This window comes from Cetorhinus maximus, chromosome 21 (genome assembly GCF_964194155.1).
Source record: "Cetorhinus maximus chromosome 21, sCetMax3.hap1.1, whole genome shotgun sequence".
NCBI classification, from domain to species: domain Eukaryota; kingdom Metazoa; phylum Chordata; class Chondrichthyes; order Lamniformes; family Cetorhinidae; genus Cetorhinus; species Cetorhinus maximus.
This window is the reverse complement of record NC_135899.1, coordinates 94,327,542-94,351,561: the sequence shown is the minus strand read 5'-3', so window position 1 is coordinate 94,351,561 and position 24,020 is coordinate 94,327,542. Positions and strand designations below refer to the sequence as shown.

Genomic DNA, 24,020 nt, shown 5'->3' with positions numbered 1-24,020 from the left:
AATAGGCCTATTAAGGCCATTAACTAATTAATTACTGTCATTGTTTACACTGCCCGTGCAGCCTTAATGTTGTCGGGCAGGCGAAAAGGCCAAGCGGCCTTCACATTTTTTAGGAAACCTCATCCATGAACGGGATGAGGACTCCAAAAGCTTTTACTACTTAAATAAAAATTTTATATGAAAAATAAAACCATGGCCCTTCTCATATGACACAGTCACATGAGGGGACATGTCTCCTTAAATTTTTAATGTCTGTAAAAATGTTTTTACAAACTGCTTCAATCTGCCTCAGGCAGCTCCGTGCCTCAGGGAGACTGAAGCTCTCTGTGCGCGTGTGTGAAATAGCGCTGACCCCGACTCTCCCTCCCCCACCCTCCACCCCACCCCCACCCCCACCCCCACCCCCACCCGCAACTCTCCCTCCCCCAACCCCCACCCCCTCCCCCACCCTCCACCCCACCCCCCACCCCCCACCCCCACCCCCACCCGCAACTCTCCCTCCCCCAACCCCCACCCCCTCCCCCTCCCCCTCCCCCACCCCACCCCCTCCCCCACCCCCACCCCCACCCCCTCCCCCACCCCACCCCCCACCCCCTCCCCCACCCCCACCCCCCACCCCATCCCCTCCCCCACCCCACCCCCTCCCCCACCCCCACCCCCCACCCCACCCCCACCCCCTCCCCCACCCCCACACCCCACCCCACCCCCACCCCCACCCCCTCCCCCACCCCCCACCCCATCCCCTCCCCCACCCCACCCCCTCCCCCACCCCCTCCCCCACCCGCAACTCTCCCTCCCCACCCCCCACCCCACCCCCTCCCCCACCCCCACCACCCCCCCACCCCACCCCCCACCCCACCCCCTCCCCCACCCCACCACCCCCCCACCCCACCCCCCACCCCACCCCCTCCCCCACCCCCACCACCCCCCACCACCACCCCCCCCCACCCCACCCCCACCACCCCCACCGCCCGCACGGGTAGCGCTGGCCCCGACTCTCCTTCCCCCACCCTCCACCCCACCCCAACCCCCACCCCCTCCCCCACCCCCACCCGCAACTCTCCCTCCCCCAACCCCCACCCCACCCCCTCCCCCACCCCCTCCCCCACCCCCCACCCCATCCCCTCCCCCACCCCACCCCCTCCCCCACCCCCTCCCCCACCCCCACCCGCAACTCTCCCTCCCCACCCCCCACCCCACCCCCACCACCCCCACCGCCCGCACGGGTAGGGCTGAGCACTGCCGCTCGCGGCTTACGCTGGGAGGGCCTTAACTGGCCGGCCCGGGTAAAATGGCAGCGCAGAGCCGATCGCAGGTGGCAGCCAGATCCCTGACCGGCTCCCTCCCTCTGCCCGCTCCCTGACCGGCTCTGCCCGCTCCCTGACCGGCTCTGCCCGCTCCCTGACCAGCTCTGTCCGCTCCCTGACCGGCTCTGCCCGCTCCCTGACCGGCTCTGCCAGATCCCTGACCGGCTCCCTCCCTCTGTCCGCTCCCTGACCGGCTCTGCCCGCTCCCTGACCAGCTCTGTCCGCTCCCTGACCGACTCTGCCCGCTCGCTGACCGGCTCTGCCCGCTCCCTGACCAGCTCTGCCCGCTCCCTGACCAGCTCTGTCCGCTCCCTGACCGACTCTGCCCGCTCGCTGACCGGCTCTGCCCGCTCCCTGACCGGCTCTGCCAGCTCCTTGACCGGCTCTGCCAGCTCCCTGACCGGCTCTGCCCGCTCCCTGACCGGCTCTGCCAGCTCCCTGACCGGCTCTGCCCGCCCACTGACCGGCTCTGCCAGCTCCTTGACCGGCTCTGCCCGCCCACTGACCGGCTCTGCCAGCTCCTTGACCGGCTCTGCCCGCCCACTGACCGGCTCTGCCAGCTCGCTGACCGGCTCTGCCCGCCCACTGACCGGCTCTGCCAGCTCCTTGACCGGCTCTGCCCGCCCACTGACCGGCTCTGCCAGCTCGCTGACCGGCTCTGCCCGCCCACTGACCGGCTCTGCCCGCCCACTGACCGGCTCTGCCCGCCCACTGACCGGCTCTGCCAGCTCCTGCCAAGCCCGCCCGACATGGGAGAAATTCAGGCCCATGACTTTGAATCTGGTACCATCCATATCGGGCCTTTGGCATTTTGCAACAGTGAAGTTATTATCCAGTCAGGAATTCTCACAGCAGGAGAAACAGGAGGTAGAAAGCACGGATAATAATTTGCCTTTTAATCATTGTACAGAAAGCAAGGTGAAGATTGGGGCAAACACACGGGATTAAGATAAAAGCTGGAATAATGTAGGGCAGGATGTTCGAGTCGGCGGGCGGCAGTGATTGGTGGGCCTGGGAGCGCCCGGTTAATGGATCGCTGACCACTATCGGCCCCCGGCCGCGATTTCACGCTGGCTGCCCAGTTACCGGCCCGCCAGTGTGAAAGGCTCAGCGCTGCTGGGTTGGGTGCGGGCGGAGGGTGAGCACTGAGGTTAGCAGGGGGGTGGGGAACAGGGAAGGGAAAGTCCCTGAAGGCAGAGAGCTGCCTCAGGAAACTGACAAACTTAACTCAATAAAAACAGAACTTCAAATCGGGGAAAAACTGTCCACACGTCAGAACGAGACAGCTCAACGCACGAGTGATGAGAACTTTTTCAAAGCATTTTAATCTTTTTTAAAATTAGTAACAGAAACCTCATCCCGCCCTTGGATGAGGTTTCCTCAAAAATGCAAAGGCCGCCTGTCTGATTCGCCCGCCTGTCAGCTGTCAGGTTGGACAGGCAGCGAAATTGTCTCCTCACACCCTGGGCACTGAACACCATCCTCACACCGCGTGTACTGAAATTTGTTCATAGCGATTGGAGCCACAACTATGAGCTCAAAAGCCAGAGGCAAATCTGCCTTGGCTGTTTGTGAGATTCCCAGCCACATTTTACAACTGACAAGCAACTAATCGGTTACAATCAGGGCTCCAAACCCTGTCAAGGACAGGAGCCCCACCCCCAGGAGCTGCCAGCCAATCTGAGGGGCAGGAACTCAGCAATCTCAGCAACACCACTGGGAGTGCTGGCCAGGGCTGAGACTGCACCGAGCAGAGAGGAAACCTTGGGCCATCTTCCCAGCCAGGTAAATGTGGTCTGGAGGCCCAGCTGGGTGGGGGGGGGTGCAGTTGGTGAGGGTGGGGGGTAGGGGGGGGTGGTGTGGTTGCCACTGGGGTGACTATTGCCACTGGGGGTGGATGAATTTCATGGGTGGGCACTGGAGGTTATCTGATGGTTTTCCCATGCAACAGAGGGCCCACTTGCCACTGTAAAATGCAATGGCATTGGCCCTTAATTCCCCACTTAGGTGGCTCAATTAGCCTCTGGGTGGGAAGGCTGTCCTGTACATTAGTCACTGCGGTAAATAGCATGGTGACAGGAAGATGACAAGCTCTCCACCCACACATCAGCCTTCCCTCACCACTCCATTGGCTCCCTCACCTCCCAGTCTGGCCATATAGATGGTTAGTACCTGAGGTATGATTATGCCATTGGTGCTGTCAAGAAAGTATTTGTGATAAGGTTGAACCAAGAATGACAAAACTATACAGTGTGTAAATATTCACTGGTATCAAATCCAATGTCAGGCTCACAAAACCTACAAATGTTCCAATAAATTCTAGCTATATCCGTTTGTTATCCCCTTCCAACCAACAAACAACAAAAAATTACATTTATATAGCACCTTTAGCATAACAAAACATCTCAAGGTGCTTCACAGGAACATTATCAAAACAAAAGTTGACATTGAGCCGCATAAGGAGATATCAGGAAAGGTGTCCAGGAATCTCCAGAATTCTAGAGCCTCTACTGTCACTGTAGCTACCTCCCTCAAAATAGGAGACCTTCAGGTCCAGGGGCTTTGTCATTTTTCAGTCCCATGAATTTCTCCAATATCTCCTCTTTGCTAATAATTAAGTTCCTCACTCTCATTTGACCCATGGGTCTCCATTGTTTCCAGGTTGTTTTGTGTTTTAATTCTACTGTGAAGGCAGAAACAAAATATTTGTTTAAGATCTCTACCATTTCTTTATTCCCCATTAGAATTTCTCCTGTCTCTGAGGGACCCACATTTACTTTCACAAATTACTTTTTTTTTTATACAAATTTGTGAAGATCGCACAATCTGTTTTTCTATTTCTTGCTAGCCTAACTCTCGTTCTATTTTCTCCATCTTCATCGATTTATTGATCATCCTTTGCTGATTTCTCAAACTCTCCCAACCCTCAGGCTCACTGACAACATTGTAAACCTCTTTTAATCTCACTTCTCCAGTCAGGAGCAGTTGGTTTCACCGTGTGGGTCCCCTGCTATTTTAAGTTCTTGTGGTACAATATGAAAGAATGACAATATCTGATTGATGTTTAATAATCTGGTCGGTGATGTATTTATGAAAATCTCTAGCTAGGTTATCAGAACTTGCTGGTTATTTTGAAACTGGCCGGCTCAATCTGAAGGTGCATGAGGTGAAATACAATTAAATATCTTCATACAAAAGAAAACAACATCGTTTATTATCAGTAAACTGTAATGGAAAGAATTCCATTTGTACAAAGGTTTTTCTCCATTAATATTACGATTCAGAGTCTGGATTAAAATACTTGTCCTAAAACAGGCATTAATAAATGAACAGGAGCCGGGAGGGAAAACATATCTTATCTATTTAGGAGATTACAATTCTGATCTGACTTGAGAATGTTCACATTTGGGAATTCAGCTCCGAAATGTAAAAAAAAGTGAATAAGGGTGCAGAATTTTTAATGTTATGGGTTTAGAACATCTTGTAAAACTGAAAAACCATCGTTTGAGATAGTCAGATTCTTTGCGATATATTTTTGTTAATGGCCTATCCCAGTCACAGACCTGGGGCGGTGGTAAATGACATTGGTCAATCCAGAGTAAGAATAATCAACTGGCGGAGAGCGGACTTCAATGGGGTAAGAATGGAGCTGGACCGGACAGACTGGAACCAGAGGTTAGCGGGAAAAACAGTAGCTGAACAATGGGCTACCTTCAAATAGGAAATGGTTTGGGCACTGTCAAAGTATGTTCTCCCCTACCCCCCAGACCCCACCCCAGACCCCACCTTACCATAGTGGTGCTCTTGCTGCAAACACCATTTTTAAATTTAAGAATAAAAATTCTAAAAAGTGAGAGAGAGTTGTTCCATTTTGAAGCACCCTCTCTCTCACTTACCTGCCATCACAGGGTTGCTGGTCCTGTCAAGCTGGAAGGCCTCAGATTGACCCTTCAACTTTGAGGCTGTCCTTAGCGGCATTGGCGAGTCTGTCTCCAAAGGGACACCCCAGTGAAAATCACGACGAGTGACTGTTCCTCTTGGGTGCAGGGAAACAGTCCCGACCGTTTCCTGCTCCCAGAGGAAAAATCATATGAAACAAATGAATCAGGTATAGCTTAATGAGGTGAGCTCTAGGTAGGTACTATTAACCTATCATTTACAAATGATTGTTATCCTCAGTTTAAGGGGAAGGTGCAGTGGGTAACTGAGACTGTGGTGTCCAATACATTCATCACATATGGTGACCAGGAACTCAGGTGTGAAAAATCATATTTCTGATTAATTAGTAAAAATGAATAATAGGCACTGCTATTGGCCATGTGACCTTAAAACTCATTTACATGGTATATATAAGTGTATTCTAACCTTATGCCCATTTGTTGGTAAAATGACAACGCAGTGTGTGAATGTTTTGGTTACTCTTTGTTGGTTATTTGATAAATGCTGTGTAATATGGGTAAAAGCAGCAGTCAATGTAGCTGAGATGGGATTGTCAGGGATTTCTATTGGACCACAGGGCACTAAGACACTGCCCATGTAGAGGTTTGGTACCAAAGAATTAAATAGTCTTTCTTCAGCCCTGTTTATAAGGCTGCGTTCTGATAATGCATCCCAATTCTTTTCAATTACTAAGACTGAGAAATGGTGGGAAATGATATCCCACAAAGATTGGCGCTGGGGTCATTCATTGTTTACCATTTACATCAACAATTTGTATCAGAAATGCAATCAGAGAGTACAAATTTGTGAACTAAGCAAAATTAGGAGGTATAGTCAAAAATTGGGAAGACTGCAGCAAATTCCGCTTGTTTATGTTGAAATTCATTTTGCCAGTTGCATGTCCATTCTGCAAGTTTATTAAAGAAATTCCTAGATTTGCAGGATTGGCCCTGTGATTGGCTGGTGAGCTCCAACATATATAAGTGCAAAGCGGCGTATGGGGCGATGATTCAGAGGTCAATCCTCCTTAGAAAATAAGGATCTAAATGGTGTAAATGAGCAAAGAGATCTAGGACACATGCTCAGATCACTAAAACTAGCCACATTGGGTAATAAGGCAATCTGAAGCAAAGTACTGGGAGTTCATTTCTCCATGGATTGAATTGAAAAGCATCAATGTCGTGTTAAACTTAAATGGAAGTTTGGAGTGCTGTGCACGGTCCCCGTCTCTTTCATGTTATTAAAAGGTTTAAGCATCTTAAGGAAGAATACGAAGGTAGAGAGGTAGAGAGCTTTAGTGAGGGAATTCCAGAGCTTAGAATCTTGGCACCTCAAGGCACAGCCACCAATGATGGAGGTGCTGAAAATCGGGGATGCTCGAGAGGAACAGAACCAACAGAACAAAGAAAGGTGTTCTCCTTCCTCCCAGGGAGGGTGAGAATTATGGACTGTACTATACAGACATTTGAAATATTAACAGCCGCATCTTGTATCTCAGCTTTTTTTTGTAGCTGTGCAAAGTATACTTGTCCATTTATTATCAGAGCCCTGGTGGAATATCTCAGCTAACAAAGGATATCAGCGGCAGTGATGGCTTTCTGAATTTCCAGAGCTCATTATTGTGTTCATGTGCAAGAGCATGAATATGCGGGGCCTTGCTATTCACCTAATGATGCAGGAGAAACTGCCCATGACCAGTGATCCAGAAGCTTTTATTGTAGTAAATAGTCAAATAGTTGATTACCCAGCCCAGGAAAGAGCTGAAGATGAATATAAATTTTGAACAATTTGCCTTATGGATAATATAACTGAGCAAATTTTCCTTTGTATAAATCAGTTTTTCATTTGCAGTCAGTAAGGAAACACAGCTCATTCTTGCCGAAAGTGAAATAAAACCCTCTCAATGCTTTCAACAGCTCCCAGTCATGTTTGATTTGATAGCTTTACCATACTCCCTCGTTTTGTAACCAGAGACATTTTCCTGTGCTAATGTTTTTGATCCCAGCTGGGACTCTCCATACAGCAGCTCCATCTGTCACATTCTTATCTGTGAAATGTCATGCATTGTAAAATGCCGAAAGCAATACAGGGCTGGGTGAGGGGAGGGGTACATAATTGCATACACTATCAGTGTAGCAATCATACTGAAGCTTGAAAGGTATCATGAGCAAGAAACTCTGCCCTAAACACAGCCCAGGAACATTTGACAAAGTTAGTTTAGCTTCCCAAGGCAGATGGGACTTCCATAATTAAATTAAAAACTGAAACTCTTGTATGGACCAGCTGGGGTTCATTAATGGGCAATGAATGAAAAGAAAAGTGAAACGTCAGCAGAGCATTTCATGCTAAGAAGTTAAAGCCAGCACAAGGTTATACTCTAACTTGCTGATTAACCTTTTGGATTCTGAACATTTTTGCATTGAGCTCAAATTTCTGGAATAATTTTTTCAAAGAGTTATTATAATTTTCAAATGTTTCATTTACACGGGAGAGTTGTAGAAACCCAAGAACAACCTCTTATGTATAAAGTTGGGGTGGAGGGACCAGTAGGTTGGGGGGGTGCGGAGGTGGTGATGGTCTGATGAGGGTGGAGGAGGGAGGGGGACAGAATCCGCTTGGGCATATTCCTGGAGGTTTCATTGCATGACCTTCCACCTTGCACTATACCACCCTGAACCACCCTGAACCACTGGCCAGAAGCACCCTGGACAGCCTTGAACCATCCTAAATGGCCTTGAACCCCCTCAGCCCCCAGACTGTCCTTGAACGACCCTGCTCCCACACTCCAGTCATTGGTCCATCCAGCCACACCGCCTTCCCAAGCCAATGTAGAAGGCAGAACAGGCTCTTGGATTAATCTTAACTGATAATGAAACAGCTTTCAGATCCAATATTTTTATAACTATTAAACTAAAATACTCAAAAGAAAATGACAAAAGCGCAAATTCGTTTAATGACCTTATGATTTTACTCTTGGCTTACTTGCAATATCTTGGGGGCTGCATCTCCCGGTTGGCGAGCGGGGGTGGGGCTCACTCCCCGCTGTGTAAAATGATGCAGGGTGATGTTGGGCGTGCGTCCTGACGTCACCCTGCGTCATTTAGATTTTCAGTCCGGCAGGCGCGCAACTGTCAATGGCCACATAAGGCCTTTGAAAAACTAATTAAGCCAATTAATGGACCTGCCCGTCCAACCTTAAGGTTGGCGGTCAGGCCAGGAGCCCAGCCAGTGGTTAGGCAGCACTTTGCCTCAGGGTGATCTGTGCACTCTTTCGCATGCATGCGTGAAAGAGCACACTCCCAGCTCAGGGAATCCCCTCCCATTGTCCTCACAGGGAGCGCACAGCGCTTCCAAGCAGACGTCACACAGGGTGGGCCTTCATTGGCCCGCCCACGTAAAATTGCGGCGCACCCCTGACCGGGGGGTCCAATCGGGAATCAGCCCGTCCGCACCCTCTCTCGCACACCCACCCCGACGGGGGGAGTATATTGCCCTTGGAGTTTGATCTTCAGTTCCTGTAAACTCCAAGACAATCCTGGAGGGTTGGCAACTCTAATGGTCCCTGGATTATGACGCCAGAACATCTCAAAGGGCATCACATAACTGATAGTTCCAGATTCGTAACACAAATGGGAGAAATGTAAAAAGGAATTTTCTTCCCTAAAATTTCTACCTGCCTCTTCTCAGTGCATTAAATTCTGTTGGATTCAGAACCATAAGTACAGTGCCCTCGTTCCACCCACCACAGTGATCGTTCTTCCTGTATGAACATAAGAGAGGAACTATTGTAGGCTATTCAACCACTTGGATGCAGAGAGGTAGGATTGAGTTTGGAGGCAGGAATCAGAGATAGGCTGATCCACACAGGGTTTGGTGAGCAGCTGTTGAGCTATGGGCCAGGTAAGGTGTACAGTATAGCCTAACCAAACCAGCTGTTTCCCTGGCAATGGGCTGTGTGCCATAGCCAGGAACCTACCTGAAATTTTCCGGTGGAATCTACGTTGAAATGAAAACAAAATGGGAAATCTCTGTTTCCGCTTGTGAAAGTCTCTGCACCAAATCTACTCCAGCATGGGAGAATGTGAGGCTTGAAAACTGAAGGAGGTTATTGGCACTGAAAAAGCTGCCACAGGATAGGAAGACATGGAAAGACCACTATGAGCCAAGGACCTGCCTTGGGCAAAGCACACAGGATGCTGATGTGAGAATGTAGCCTTTGGCTCCATTCTATTGCCTTGAATGTACTGCTTACCCTCAATGAATATCCTAGTGTAAGCCATCAAAACCTGTAAATCCTCAATTTCATCCCTCATCTAGGCTGAGTTTACTATTTTCAGGGGTCAGTGATGGGGCGGAGTGGGGTGGAGGGCAATGATTGGATTCTGGCACCTCTTGGTTAGGGAGCAAAAGGAAGTCATTCAAGTTGTCGAGAGACCCCAGCTGGAATTCTATGGGCCGGTCCCAGTGGGGGCGGGGCTGTTCAAACATCCATGGTCTTCAGCAAGCCTGTAAAATCCCGACGGAGTAAAATCCCACCCCATGTGTCTGGAAGTCATCAACAACAACAAAAACAACATTTCCAAAGAGCGATTCCTGTTTATTTGTAAACAAATGATATACTCCTGTAAAGAGATAGGCAAATATAAAAACCAAAAGGTAATGATGAGCCCTCATAAAACCCCTACCCAAGACTTCAGTTAGGATACTGGCTGCCGTAATGGTCTCCGCACCATGAATGGAGATTTAAATGGCTCATTGCACCAGCCAGGGGGAGGGACACTGCGACAGGGCCTTCAAACCCTGGCCTGTATTCGCGTTCCCAAGTCCAGATGGTTAATGTAAGTGGCCCCGGCACTGATCCTAGTCCCTACATTCTGCCACACTGAATAACTACCCTTTACTCCCACCCTGTTTTCTGTCTTCAAACCGGCCAGCAGTCTATTCTGCAAATCCATTTCACCACCAGAATTAAGAGAGTCAGGATGTGCAGTACTGTGCATGTCTGACTTATCTCTGGCTCTGTCAAACACATCAGAGCCTTGAGTGTTCATTTGGAAAATACTGAAGGCATAAAACTTTAGCTTAAATAAATATGAGCTTCAATAATGGAACAGTGGGTGGAATCCTGATTTACCAGAATCTGTCAGGTTGTTACATTTGTCCGCAGTGTCCTTGGTGGATGGGGGCAAATGGTGGGGGCGGGGTGCGTGGGGGAGATCGATCAATTTAAAGAAAGGTGTATTTGCATGTATAAAAGAGGCTGGTCTGGAGGGAGGGGGACTCAATCACAGCACAGTGATGGTTTTTATTCATATTAATTCAAGGAATGTGAATGTCACTTTCACAACTCTCACAACTATTGACCATCCCTAATTGCGCTTGAGAAGGTGGTGGTGAACCATTGCATTCCATGTAGCATAGGTATATCCATTGTGCTGTTAGGAAGAGAATTCCAGGATTTTGACCCAGAGACTGTGAAGGCTAGGAGTGGTTAGGAGGGGAACTTTGCAGGTGGTGGTGTCCCCATGAACCTGCTGCCTTTTTCCTTCTAGGTGGTAGAAGTTGCAGGTCTGGAAGGTGCTGTCAAAGGGGCCATAGTGAATTTCTGCAGTGCACCTTGCATAAGGTGCATACAGCTGCCATTGTCTGTTGGTCATGGAGAAAGTGAATGTTGAAGGTGGTGGATGGGGCACCAATCAAGTGGGCTGCTTTGTCCTAGATGGTGTCAAGCCTCTTAGGTGCTGTTAGAGCCGCATTCATCCAGGCAAGTGTGCCAATCAGAAATTAGATCTCGCTCTCACTTTGCACACATGCATTTGTGATACTTACATTCCCTTCCCCATCCATGTAGACATCATCAGAAGAGCTGGGACTGCTGTGACAATGCCACTAATCATAGTTCCCACCTGTTCCACTCTTAGGCCGCAACTTTAAATAAGAGCAAGTAAGGCCAGTTAGCCTAACATCTGCCATGGGGAAAATGTTGGAAGCTATTATTAAAGATATTATGGCAGGGCACTTAGAAAAATTCAAGGAAATCAGGCACAATCAACATAGTTTTGTGAAAGGGAAACCATGTTCAACCAATTATTGGAGTTCTTTGAAGGAGTCACACGTGCTGTGGATAAAGAGGAACCGGTGGATGTGCTGTACTTAGATTTCCAGAAGGCATCTGATAAAGTGCCACATCAAAGGTTATTGCGGAAAATAAAAGCTCGTGGTATAGAGGGTAACATATTGGCATGGATAGAAGATTCGCTGGCTAACAGGAAACAGAGAGTTGGCATAAATGAGTCTTTTTCTGGTTGGCAGGATGTGACGAGTGGTGTGCCACAGGGATCAGTGCTGGGGCCTCAACTTTTTACAATTTATATAAATGACTTGGGTGAAGGGACCAAAGGAATGGTGGCTGAATTTGCTGACGACACAAAGATAGGTAGAAAGTAAATTGTGAAGAGGACTTAAGGAGGTTACAAAGTGACAGATAGGTTAAGTGAGTGGGCAAAGATCTGGCAAATGGAGTATAATGTGGGCAAATGTGAAATTGTCCATTTTGGCAGGAAGAATAAAAAAATAAGCTTATTATCTAAACAGTAAGAGATTGTAGAGCTCTGAGATTCAGATGGATCTGGGTGTCCTAGTGCCTGAATCACAAAAGGTTAGTATGCAGGTACAGCAAGTAATTAGGAAAATTAATAGAATGTTATCATTTATTGTGAGGGGAATTGATTACAAAATTAGGGAGGTTATGCTTCAGTTGTACAGGGCATTGGTGAGACCACATCTGGAGTACTGTGTACAGTATTGGTCTCCTTATTTAAAGAAAGATGTAAATGTGTTAGAAACAGAAGACTAATACTAGGAATGGGCGGGTTGTGTTATGAGGAAAGGTTGGACAAGTTAGGCTTGTATCCACTGGAGTTTAGAAGAGTAAGAGGTGACTCAATTGAAACATATAAGATCCTGAGGGGTCTTGACAGGGTGGATGTGGAGAGGATGTTTCCTCTTGTGGGAGAATCTAGAACTAGGGCTCACTGTTTAAAAATAAGGAGTCGCTCATTTAAGACAGAGATGAGGAATAAAAAATTCTCTCAGAGGGTCGTGAGTCTTTGGAATTCTCTTCCTCAAAAAATGGTGGAAGCAGAGCCTTTGAATATTTTTAAGGCAGAGCTAGATAGATTCTTGATTAACAAGGAGGTGAAAGGTTATCGGGGGTAGGCAGGAATGTGGGGTTGAGGTTACAATCAGATCAGCCATGAACTTATTGAATGGTGGAGCAGCCTCGAGTGGCTGAGTGGCCTACTCCTGTTCCTTGTTTGTATGTCCATATGTATGTTCATAACAGCAAAGGTGACAAAACCAATACAGCTCCAAGAGGGAATATGAAAAGAAACTTGTAAAGGATATCAAATTACAAACTAAAAACCTTTACCATTATATTAAGAAAAAGGGTGTGGTTGTAAGCAGTGTGAGCCTCTGGAAGCTGATAATAGTGATATTCTAAATGGAAGTTTGGAAATGGTGGACACATTAATTAATTACTTTGCATCAATATTGATAGCAGAGGAGGAGGAGGACAGGTCAAACATCTCAATGAAATTGTTATTGAACCAGGGACAGGGATTCACCAAAAGTAACATAAATAAAACAACAGGAATGAAGAAAATAATGGTACTAAAGAGTGGCCATTGGGTTTTCATCCCAGGGCTTTAAAGAAGGTAGGTGAGTATAACTGGAATCTTCCAAAGTTCTCTCAATTTAGAAACTGTTCCTTTAGATTGCAAATTTCACAGGTCACTCCACTATTTAAGAAAGCTGAGAGAGGGAGCCAGGGATCAGTTATAGATCAGATGACCTGTTGTCAGAGATTACTAGAGTTTAAAATTAAAGGCAGAGTGACTGAAATCTTCAGCTGATCAAGGGAAGTTAGCATTGATTTGTAAAGGGTAGATCATATCTGATGAACCTGATGGTATTTTTTGAAGAGGTGACTAAAGTAGTGGACAGGGGAATGTCTATGCATATTATTTATAGGGACTTCCAGAAGGCATTTGATAAAGTTCCCCCGAAGAGACTATTAGTTGAAGTTCAAGCTCACAGATCTGAAGACAAATTAATCATTTAAATTAAATGTTATCACTGCCAGACCAACCTAGCAGTTGGCGGACGAGCGAAAAGGCCAAGCGGCCTTTGCATTTTTTTGGAAACCTCATCCATGGGTGGGATGAGGTTTCCAAAAGCAAATAATAATAAAAATTTTAAAATTTAACTAATAACATGTCCCTGCTCATGAGTCACATGAGGGGAAATGTTTTATTACATTTTTATTTCCTTCTCTTTCTTTTGTAAAAAACGCTTCCTCTCCCTGGGGCAGCTCTGTGCCTCAGGGAGATTATGAAGCGCTCACTCGTGCGCATATGTGAAGAACGTGCTCAGCCCACTCACCCTCCCATCTCCCTGCCCCCTACACACAGGCAACGCTCAGCGCTGCTGTTCGCATTTCACGTTAGGCGAGTCTTAATTGGCCTGCCGACGTGAAATCACAGTCCGGTCCCAATCGCGGGCAGTGGTCAACTTCCTGATCGCCCCCGCCCACCCGCTCCTGCCCAGCCCACCTGCCAAGGCCATTCTGCCCTTGGGAGTGCAGGTACATAGATTGTTAAAATGTCATGAAGTGCTACATAAAATAATCAAAAAAACTGATGGAATGCCAGCCTTTATATCCAGAAGACTAGAATACAAGGATTAGACATCAGCTGTACAAAGTCCTGGTTATTCTACATCTGAAGTACTACGAGGAGTTCTGGGCACCACACCTTAGGAAGAACATATTGGCCTTGGAGGGGTTGCAGCATCAATTTACCAGAATAATATCAGGATTCTACAAATTAACGGACAAGACTAGATTAGACAAACTAGAGACTGATAGATTTCTATTAAGCAAAGATATTAAGGGAAATGGGGTAAAGGGGCAGGAGTTTATAAAGAGCAGGATTGTAGGTCAACCTTGATCTCTCTGAATGGCAGAATGGGTTTGAGGGAGCTCAATGGCCTCATCCCATTTCTATATTCACTAGTTTGCATGACTCTGGTGAATGAACTTGGCACACCAGAATTAGCTTCATTTGGAAATAAACCCCAGGAGTGTGTGAAATGCCAGTTACTCAACAGCAGTCGATTGCAAAGCAAACATAATTCTGTGATCCCACAAGCGGCAATGACAGAGATGAGCAGTTAATCTCTTTTTAATGTTCTTTGCTGAAGGATCATTTTGGCCAGTATGTTGGACCAGCTTCTTCCTTCTTTGAGATCGGCGATCTTTAATATCCATCTATACAAGAGAGACAAGAGCTTATCTGAGCCGGGTAAAATTTATGAAGATTTCATGATGATTATGAGGCTGGTGTTTGATTTTCTAAGAAAACATATTTCTTCAGCCAGAGTTTTAAAAAAAAAGCAATGTACAAGATATCCTGCCATGTGCTTATTTAACTGGTTGAATTATACTGAATCCAAATAGAAATACCTGGCCATTAATCATGGGAAAAGTATTTATGATCAGTGCTGCTTCTCAGTGCAGATACAAAGGTTCAGAGTAACTCCTTTTAGTAAAGGTTTTAAGGAGAAATATGCCTCATCAGCAACAACCTTAATTTACTGAACACTTACTGAATGTAGAAGAACATCTCATGGTTTTTCACAGAGTCTGGTCAGATAAAAACGGATGCTGAGCCAAAGAAAGAGATACTGGAGAGATGGTCAAGAGCCTGGTTTTGAGGAGGGTCCTAAAATCATAGGATTATAGAATGGTGACATGACAGAAGGCCTTTGTCCTGATTAGCCCATGCCAGTTCTCTGAAAGAGCAATTCAGCTAGTCCCTCTCCTCTCTCCATTCCCCATCACCCTGCAAATTTTTCCCTTCAGGTGCTTATCCAATTCCCTTTTGAAAGTCACAATTGACTCTGCCTCCACCACACTCTCAGGCCATGCATTCCAGATTCTAACCACTCTCTGCTTAAAAAAAAGCTTTTCCTCACGTTGCCTTTGGCATTTTTGCCATTAAATCAGCGTCCTCTGGTTCTCCACCTTTCTGAAATGGAAAGGAGAAGAGGGAATGAATTTCAGAGCGTGGAACCTGTACAATTCTCAGCCACCAGCTGATGTGACAGAGCTGGGAGGTGAAGCAATGGAGAGTTCTGGGAGTTTGTAGAGCTGGAGGAAGTCACAGAGAGAGGAACAAACAAGGCCACGGGGAATGTTAACATGAGGATGAAAATATTAAACTGGAGGTGTTAAGGGATTGGCAGATATGGCAGCGCAGTAAGAGAGCAGCGGTGGGGTGACTGGGACTTGATCTGCTGGAGCTGAAGTAGTTTTGGAATCATGTATTGAGATGACAAATAAATGTGTCAGGGTTTCAGTAGTGGGTAGGCTGAAGGTGCTTTTATGTCCAGAAGGTCAGGCAAACTAATTTCACAACTCCTCAAAGATCCAGGTAGCAGTATTTTGTCTTTCTTATTGAGAGATATGACTACAATGTTCCTTTAAATACTTGTTTGTGTGAGATCAAAATTCCAGGACTGAACTGTGCAGAGTGGTTTCCCAGAGCAGCTGTGTAAACCTCCCTGTGTATTATCCATTTTGCAGCTGGAAGTATCAATGGCAGAAGTTGAAAGAAGATTACCTGTCGAAGAAAGTCCTTCGTGCTTAATGCAACTGCCTTTCCCGAGGAAGCAAACTGAGAAATCTCAGACAGTAAGTGATTATTATTAGGATCAAAGGAGTTTGCATGTGTGGGTGTTGTGATTCAGGGCTTGCACTAAATATCAAGATTTATATTCAAGGAAAACATTTATATCTTATTCTTTGTAATATTCAATAAGATAATTATACAGAGCATTGATTTACTGGGTATCAGGTGGTGAACTACAAGGAACAGAACAATTTACTGGTAATAAGCTGAAATAACCTGAGTGCATTTTTTATTGGATGTAATTAAAGGTCATTAGTTTCTTAAAGGAGCATTGTGTCGAGCAATTTTTGTCTGCAGAAAAATAAATTTGATGTGAAAAGTATCTGCCCACTGACAGTAAACAAATCTGTTGCATTGTTTTCAGTAACATTAATTCTGATGTGAGTGTTGACAGGCAGAGTTTTTGACAAGGCAGAACACTGCAGCCCAATCCAATGCTTATCTAACAGGAGATACACATATACATGTTTTATAGCACAGGTCAATAGACTGTGATCAGGAGAGGGCTGACCTTTCACCTCCCAGATTCACCCAATGCACATAGTCACTGCTCCTCTGGCTGAAATTAGCTAATTCAGCTCAGAACAGATATGGGACCTCCACTGCCTGCATGGTTCAGTAACTCGCAAGTGGCCAGATTTTGTGGTTCCATTTTGGGATTGCACAGAGTCGGCCACTGAGTGGTGAAGGCAGAAACTCTGCCTCCATTTCTGTCTCTGGTTATTTTCAATGGAGTTGGGAAAGAGTTGGATCAGGAACCCTACAGGCTGCTGCTTAGAAGTTGCCAGCACCATTCTGGAAGGGGGTGTTTCAGGACTTGTGCAGTTTCAGCAAAGCAGCTGGATGTTTTCCTAAATCACATCTGCAGAAAGGAGGCATGAATCATGGATTGGAGATGAGAAGAGTAAAATGGTGTTGTCCCCTTTGCAGTTCATCATGAAATCCTGTAGCTTGTGTTATATAAATGTTTACTAGTAAGTGATGATAGCACTGTGATTGGAAAAAGGTAAGCGACCATTGTAACTTCTGACAACTGGCAAGATGCCAAGTGAAAGAACAGCATTTTAAAAGTCGAAAAGTCTTCAGATGCATTAAAATAGATTATCCACTGGATAAAATGCCATACTGCATCGCACAATATTGAAAGGCTAGCCCAGTGTGAGATCCAGAGCTAATTGTTTAAACCATCTCCATGGCTCTCATTCATTCTTTGAGGAACAGCTCAGCCATCTGTTTGGCTGTTTGAAAGCTTTGATAGATGCATGAGATTTTGCCTGCCTTCAAAGGCACTAATGGGTTCTGTACGGCAGGGTTTGTTTACACCACTGTCCTGGAATTGTGAGTTTGTTTATTTTAACAGATTTATGAGCTTCTGAAGAGAATAATGGTTTTTCAAATGCCTTTCAAGTATGTTTGTTTATTTTGACAGATTTGTGAAATTTTTAATGACTTTAAAATGTTATCAGGGGGGCTTGTGAGTTCTGTTAATAAAGTGGATACTGGGTGACCAGCTGCAATTCACCTGTCAGCCCCATGCACATGGCCCAGACATTCCAGCTTGCCAATCGAAGAGTTGGCATCTTCTTCCCTTTTCTTTCATTTGTTGGTTTGGTTCATGCAATGGATTCATCCACTTGTTGAGCAGGGGCTCCAAGCACCCATTGAAACAGATGGACCATGGCTGATCAGCACCTTACTCACTTGGGGCTGCCAGACTTGAGGTGGGCAGTGGCTGACTAGTGGGACATGATGGTCCCTCCCCTCATTGAAGACAGCCTATACCCATTCTCTATGCCGATTGATTTGGGCCTATCACTCATAACTGCTTGCGTTAACACTCTGCAGTGAAAATAGAGTATCCACTTCAGGGCGTAAAACTGGGCAAAATATATGGAGACCCTAGGCTGTCCAAATATCAGGGCCCCCTTCTCTACCTCCCCAGTTGAGTCCAAGGGAATACAAAGCATGATGTTTGGCAGCAGCTTGGTTGCAGGAGTTGCTGGAAAGGTTACATATTTAGACATCTGTCCGCCTTTGGGCTTCACTCCAGAAATGTTTACTCCCTTAGCCTTGACCCCTCCCAAGATATTGACAAGGCAGTGAAGCCATTCACCCACAGCTGGGGTTTGGCTCACGAGTGCCAGGGCATGTCCACAAACCTCCTTTAATTTCCTCTGAAGCTTTAGCCTGGTGCCATGAAGGACCTAATTTCCTTGTGAGGAGGCACAGCTGATAACTTGTTGCTGGGGAGGCTTTGTACTGACAGGAGAGACTTGCACATTTGACTCTTTTTTGCATTTCTGATAGCCAGTGCTGTGGGCTGTAAATGAGAAGCAAACTAATACACAGAAGCAGAAAGCACACTCTTGTCATGTTCAGCCAATGTGGACTTATAACTTGAAATGAACACTTTATTTTAAAACAAAATGGAGTTGAGAAGTCAGGTGAACTTCTACTTCCTGGCAGTGCATATGAAACTACAAGACCCCCTGAGCTAATCTTCATATCTGGACAAGTCTTGAAAAAATCATTAAAATGAAAAAGATCTTTTTGGAGATATCTTTGAGAAGTCATTAAAATGCAATATACCTTTCCTGAGGTCAATGGCTACCCTTCTCCAAATAATTAAGGAAACTGGTTTCACAATACTGTTTGAAGACTTTTTGACTCCAGAGTTGAAATCCAGAGAGTGATTGTGAAAAAAAAACTTGTATTTATCATGTGAATGGGTGTTATTTGGAGCCCACTGTTTGGCAATGGCCTAGCTATTAAAAACCATTTTTGAGAACAATGGGAAAAAGATGCTCTAGTCACATGACAGAAACTAAGCTTCTGATAAGGAGATTTGATACAGCATTCTTCCTGGGCTGGGGGAGACAAACATCTAGACCAAATGTAATATTTCCAAATCTGCTGATGCCACAAATCCACGTGAGAATGTAAGTTGTGAGAAGGATACAAGGAGGCTTCAAGGGGGCTGGGGCAGGGTAAGTGAGTGGGCAAGAACATGGCAGATGGAATATAATGTAAATAAATGTGAAGTTATCCACTTTGGTAGAAAAAACAAAAAGGCAGAATATTTCTTAAATGGTGAGAGGTTAGGAAGTGCGGGTGTCCAGAGGGACCTGGGTGTCCTTGTCCATGAGTCGCTAAAAGTTAGCAGGCAGGTGTAGCAGGTAATTAGGAAGCCAAATGGTTTGTTTCCCTTCATCGCAAGGGGATTTGTGTACAGGAGTAAAGATGTCTTGCTGCAATTGTATAGAGCCTTGGTGAGACCGCACCTGGAGTATTGTGCACAGTTTTGGTCTCCTAATCTAAGGAAGGATATACTTGCCACAGAGGCAGTGCAATGGAGGTTCACCAGACTAATCCCTGGGATGGTGGGATTGTCTTATGAAGAGAAACTGAGGAAGCTGGGCCTGTATCCTCTAGAGTTTCAAAGAATGAGAGGTGATCTCACTGATGTAGATGGGATGTTTCCCCTGTATGGTGAGTCTAGACCAGGGACACAAGGGACAGGCCATTTAGTACTGAGATGAGGAGGAATTTCTTCACTCAGAGGATGGTGAATCTTTGGAATTCTCTACCACAGAGGGCTGTGGAGGCTCAGTCATTGAGCATGTGCAAGACCAAAATTGACAGATACTAATGACATCAAGGATATGGGGATAGTAAAGAAAAATGGCATTGAGGGAGATGATCAGCGATGATTTGTTTGAGCTGACTTCTGCTCCTATGTTCCTATGAAAGACCCTGCCTAAGAATCACCAGTAGGTAGAGATTCAGGTTGGCCTTGACCTCTCTAGCTGAGGAAATGGACCAGAGTTTCACTATAGGACTTTTAATATCGCACCTTCACTGCAGTTGGGACAAGAGGATACTGCAAACAATAAACAAGTGAATCCATCTTCCTACAAACGTCCAGATTCTTTTCTTCAGTGAACCAAAAGGATTACAGGCCAGCAACATTCCAAGACTTCACCCTGGAGAGAAGCTAGTCTGATGAAAATCTCTCAAACTCTTAAAACCTAAATGCATGCTGCCTTTGAAATGACAACCTTTTCTTGAGTGTGTGTCCCTATTGGTGTGTGAGTGGCTTTGATTGTGCATATATTCTAGTGTTGAATAATAAACCTTTATTTTTCTTTTCAAAACTTACAAGAAAACCTGTTATTTCTTTGGTCCCACCAGTTACAGCACTTAAGGGTTAAACGCTTTTGAAAAAACATGCTGTCTTCAGTCAGTCTAGAGGTGGAAAAAAGAGTTGGGGGGGTGCCATCCCTCTCATTCTCCTCTGTCTGTAACATTCTTCACCAACTGTTGGACACACACACACTGCCCTAAGCATAAGAAAATTCACAAGGTGCTTTCCAGAGAGGACAGAAACAATAGAATGGGATGAAAGTCAAACCAGGGTGAAATGTTATGACAGGCCTGCAGCTTCACTACCATTTTGGTAACTCGCTGCTATCCCCACACATTTGTTTCTTGTAGTTCCAAAGTTCCTGATGACATTTTAAAACTATCAGCAGGATGATGGTAGCAGGGTTACAATTTTGGCTAGTGCTCTGAATTAGGAAGCAAAATGTTATCCAGAGTTCTGGCTCCCTACCAGCTTCCAGCCATCTTGGATGGAAGGAATTGGTTGGTGGACACTGAATGAGGGCAGAATTAACGTGTGATGTCCCTCTCCCCTGAGGCTGAATAGCCTGTGGACATCCACTGTCAAGTTCACACATGGAGAATGGCCACTCCCTCCCTTTTCGAACAGGGGCTTCATATTAGCAGTTTTCCAATCCGCTGGATCATCAAATAAATGATGAGCCTTTATAATCATTCTTTAAAATTTAATATTGTTGCAAATTAAACTTTTTACTGCTCAAAATATCTGAAAAAGCCATCAGACAGTTCTTTGAACAAGGCCACAGATGGGCCTTCAGCAGGTTGAGTGATTAAATTTCTAATTTATAACCAATAATGTCACACTTACAGTTTTATTTTATCGTAAAGCCCAGATTTATTGCTGGCTACCACAAAGCACAGTCTGAGAGGCTTATTCAACACTGCTGGTGATCATGTCAGACTTCAATTAATTCCTCAGTTGTGTGCTTTGGAAATCAGGCAGGGAAGTTTTATTGTAAATCTCAAAGTATGTTAGGCTGCCGTCCTTAAACTCAATCAGACCTCAGATCCAAACCGTGTAGCTATTGCACACCCTTAGAACTTACAAAATATAAAGCATCAAACTAATAAGGACACCGTTATAATGTTCATTATGAATTAGAGACACCCCAAAGCGAACTGATATCCCAATCCCCAAATGTATACATTTTTTTATTCTTCCATGGGATGTGGGTGTTGCTGCTGGGCCAGTGTTTATTGCCCATCCCTAATTGTCCTTGAGAAGGTGGTGGTGAGCTGCCTTCTTGAACCGCTGCAGTCCATGTGGTGTAGGTACACCCACAGTGCTGTTAGGGAGGGAATTCCAGGATTTTGACCCAGCGACAGTGAAGGAACAGCGATATATTTCCAAGTCAGGATGGTGAAGGACTTGGAGGGGAACTTGCAGGTGGTGGTGTTTCCATCTATCTGCTGCCCTTGTCCTTCTTGGTGTTACAGGTCACAGGATTAGAAGGTGCTAATTGAAGGAGCCTTGGTGAGTTACTGCAGTGCATCTTGTAGATGGTACACACTGCTGCTACTGTGCGTCAGTGGTTGAGGGAATGAATGTTAAAGGTGGTAGATAGAGTGTGATGAAGTGAACTGACCTGCACTGGGTGGTTTCGAGCTTCTTGAGTGTTGTTGGAGCTGCACTGTCCCAGGATAAGTAGGGAGTATTCCATCACACTCCTAACTTGAGCCTTGTAAATGGTGGACAGGCTTTGGGGAGTCAGGAGGTGAGTTATTCACGGTGGAATTCCCAATCTTTGACCTGCTCTTGTAGCCACAGAATTGATATGGCTAGTCCAGTTTGGTTAGTGGTCAATGGTAACACCCAGGATGTTGATAGCAGGGGATTCAGTGAAGGTAATGCCATTGAATGTCAAGGGGCAATGGTTAGATTCTTTCTTGGAGATGGTCATTACCTGGCACTCGTGTGGCATGAATGTTTCTTGCCACTAATCAGTCCAAGCCTGAATATTGTCCAGGTCTTGCTGCATTTGGACATGGACTGGTTCAGTATCTGAGGAGTCGCGAATGGTGTTGAAAATTGTGCAACCATCAGCGAACATCCTGACTTCCGACCTTATGATGGAAGGAAGGTCATTGATGAAACAGCTGAAGATGGTTGGGCCGAGGACACTACCCTGAGGAACTCCTGCAGCGATGTCCATAATAATCACAAGCAAAATACTGTGGGTGCTTGAAGTCTGAAGTAAAAATACAAAATGCTGGAAAAACTCAGCAGGTCAGGTAGCTCCTGGGGAGAGAGAAACAGTGTTCCAGGTCTGGGACCTTGCATCCAAACTGAATTCTTTCATCGTTCTAATGAAGGGTCATTGACCTGAAACATTAAGTCTCTCTACTATTGATGGCAGACCTGCTGAGTTTTTCCAGCATTTTGTCTTATTAGAATCACCCTGTTTTGTTCCTGATCTGGAGAAACCGGAATGAAGGAAGTTTGTGTTCATTGCTGGTTTTAAATTATTGGCTGTAAAGATGGGTGTGATAGAGTTATTGTTGGCTTGGCTTATTTTTTCATTCTTTTTTTATTCTTGGGGTGTGGCAAGATCAGCACCTTCCGACTGTCGCTAACATCCCTGAGAAAATCTTCTCGGTAAACTGGAACGGTTTGATACAACTGAGCAGCCGGCTAGGCCACTTTCAATGATAATTATGAATCAAGCACCTTGTTGAGACTAGAATAACAAACAGACCAGACCAGGTAAGGACAAGAGGTTTCCTTCCCTCAAGGTGATTCGTGAACCATTTGAATTTTTCCAACTATTTAACACCAGCTTCACGATTTTAGTTTTCCAAACCGTAAGATAACGAGGCATCAATCTCATCCAGATAGACAATCAGACAGATCACAGAGTATTTTGGTCCTTTTGCTAATTCCATTGACAATTGTTATTGTTTCAAAGTCAAATTTGCCCAGATGGACAGAGGGGGAATGCTGCGGGATAAAGAGAAAGACTAAACGATTCGGACAGATAATTATTAGAGTTAAAATGTGTCCTTTATAAGTGTATAAGCAAAATGTCATTCCTTCAGACATTTTGAATCAACTGGGTAAACTTTGCAGTTCACTGTTTGATGGTGGTCAGAGGACAATTGTGAATGACACCATTCTCTCCAAAAGTATTTTTCTGCTGCCATATCAACAGCCACAAGCACCAGCATCTGTCACTCCATGCTCCCCATGTTTACTGGACACAGTCCAAGCTCGCCAGCTGCTCTGCTGCTCATTCTGTCCAAGTCCCTGTCAACAGCACCAATTCTTTATCTTTCATTGCTCTCTTCAAAAATCACTGTGCCCTGACCTTTCTGAGCTTCCTTACTCCCCTTCTCCCTGGCTCCTTTTTATCTCCCTGTGCTGTGTGAGAATGTCTGCACACCCTTGTGTGCACCTCCCTCGTCAATTCCCTTCCAGAACATTTTATCATTAAAATGTTGTTCAGGCAAAACAGTGCAGATAGCTGTACCTCTGTTTCCTGCAAAATGCTGCTTCATTTCCTTTTCACTTTTCAGGAATGTGGACTTGATATGACATCACATCAAATATAAAACGCAAATAAAATTAAAGGTTTGAGAGATTCATCAGCAACAGTGACTTATATTTATACAGTGCCTTTAACCTAATGAAATGTCCCACGGTGTTTAACTGGGTGAAGAAGGGTTGCTTTTTGATGTTCTCCATCAATGCATAACCACTTTTTAGAAAGCAATCTTTTCATTCCAAAAGGGAACATAATAAAATTACCTAGAATAATAAAGAGCCAAAAATAAATTGAGCATTTAGAAATAAAACTCATTTACCCAGGTTTGTCAGTACAATACCATACACACAGGGTAC

At 45.4% G+C, this 24,020-nt stretch overlaps 1 protein-coding gene across 1 annotated transcript in view; it reads left to right on the top strand.

Annotated features, from left to right (window-relative positions):
- LOC144696151 (uncharacterized) overlaps nt 1-24,020 on the top strand; it is a 206,703-nt gene that overhangs the window by 53,031 nt on the left and 129,652 nt on the right. The window contains exon 4 of the mRNA XM_078567500.1: nt 15,895-16,002. Coding sequence (XP_078423626.1) covers nt 15,895-15,958 — 64 coding nt within the window. The 3' untranslated portion in view covers nt 15,959-16,002. The remainder of the gene's footprint in view (nt 1-15,894; nt 16,003-24,020) is intronic.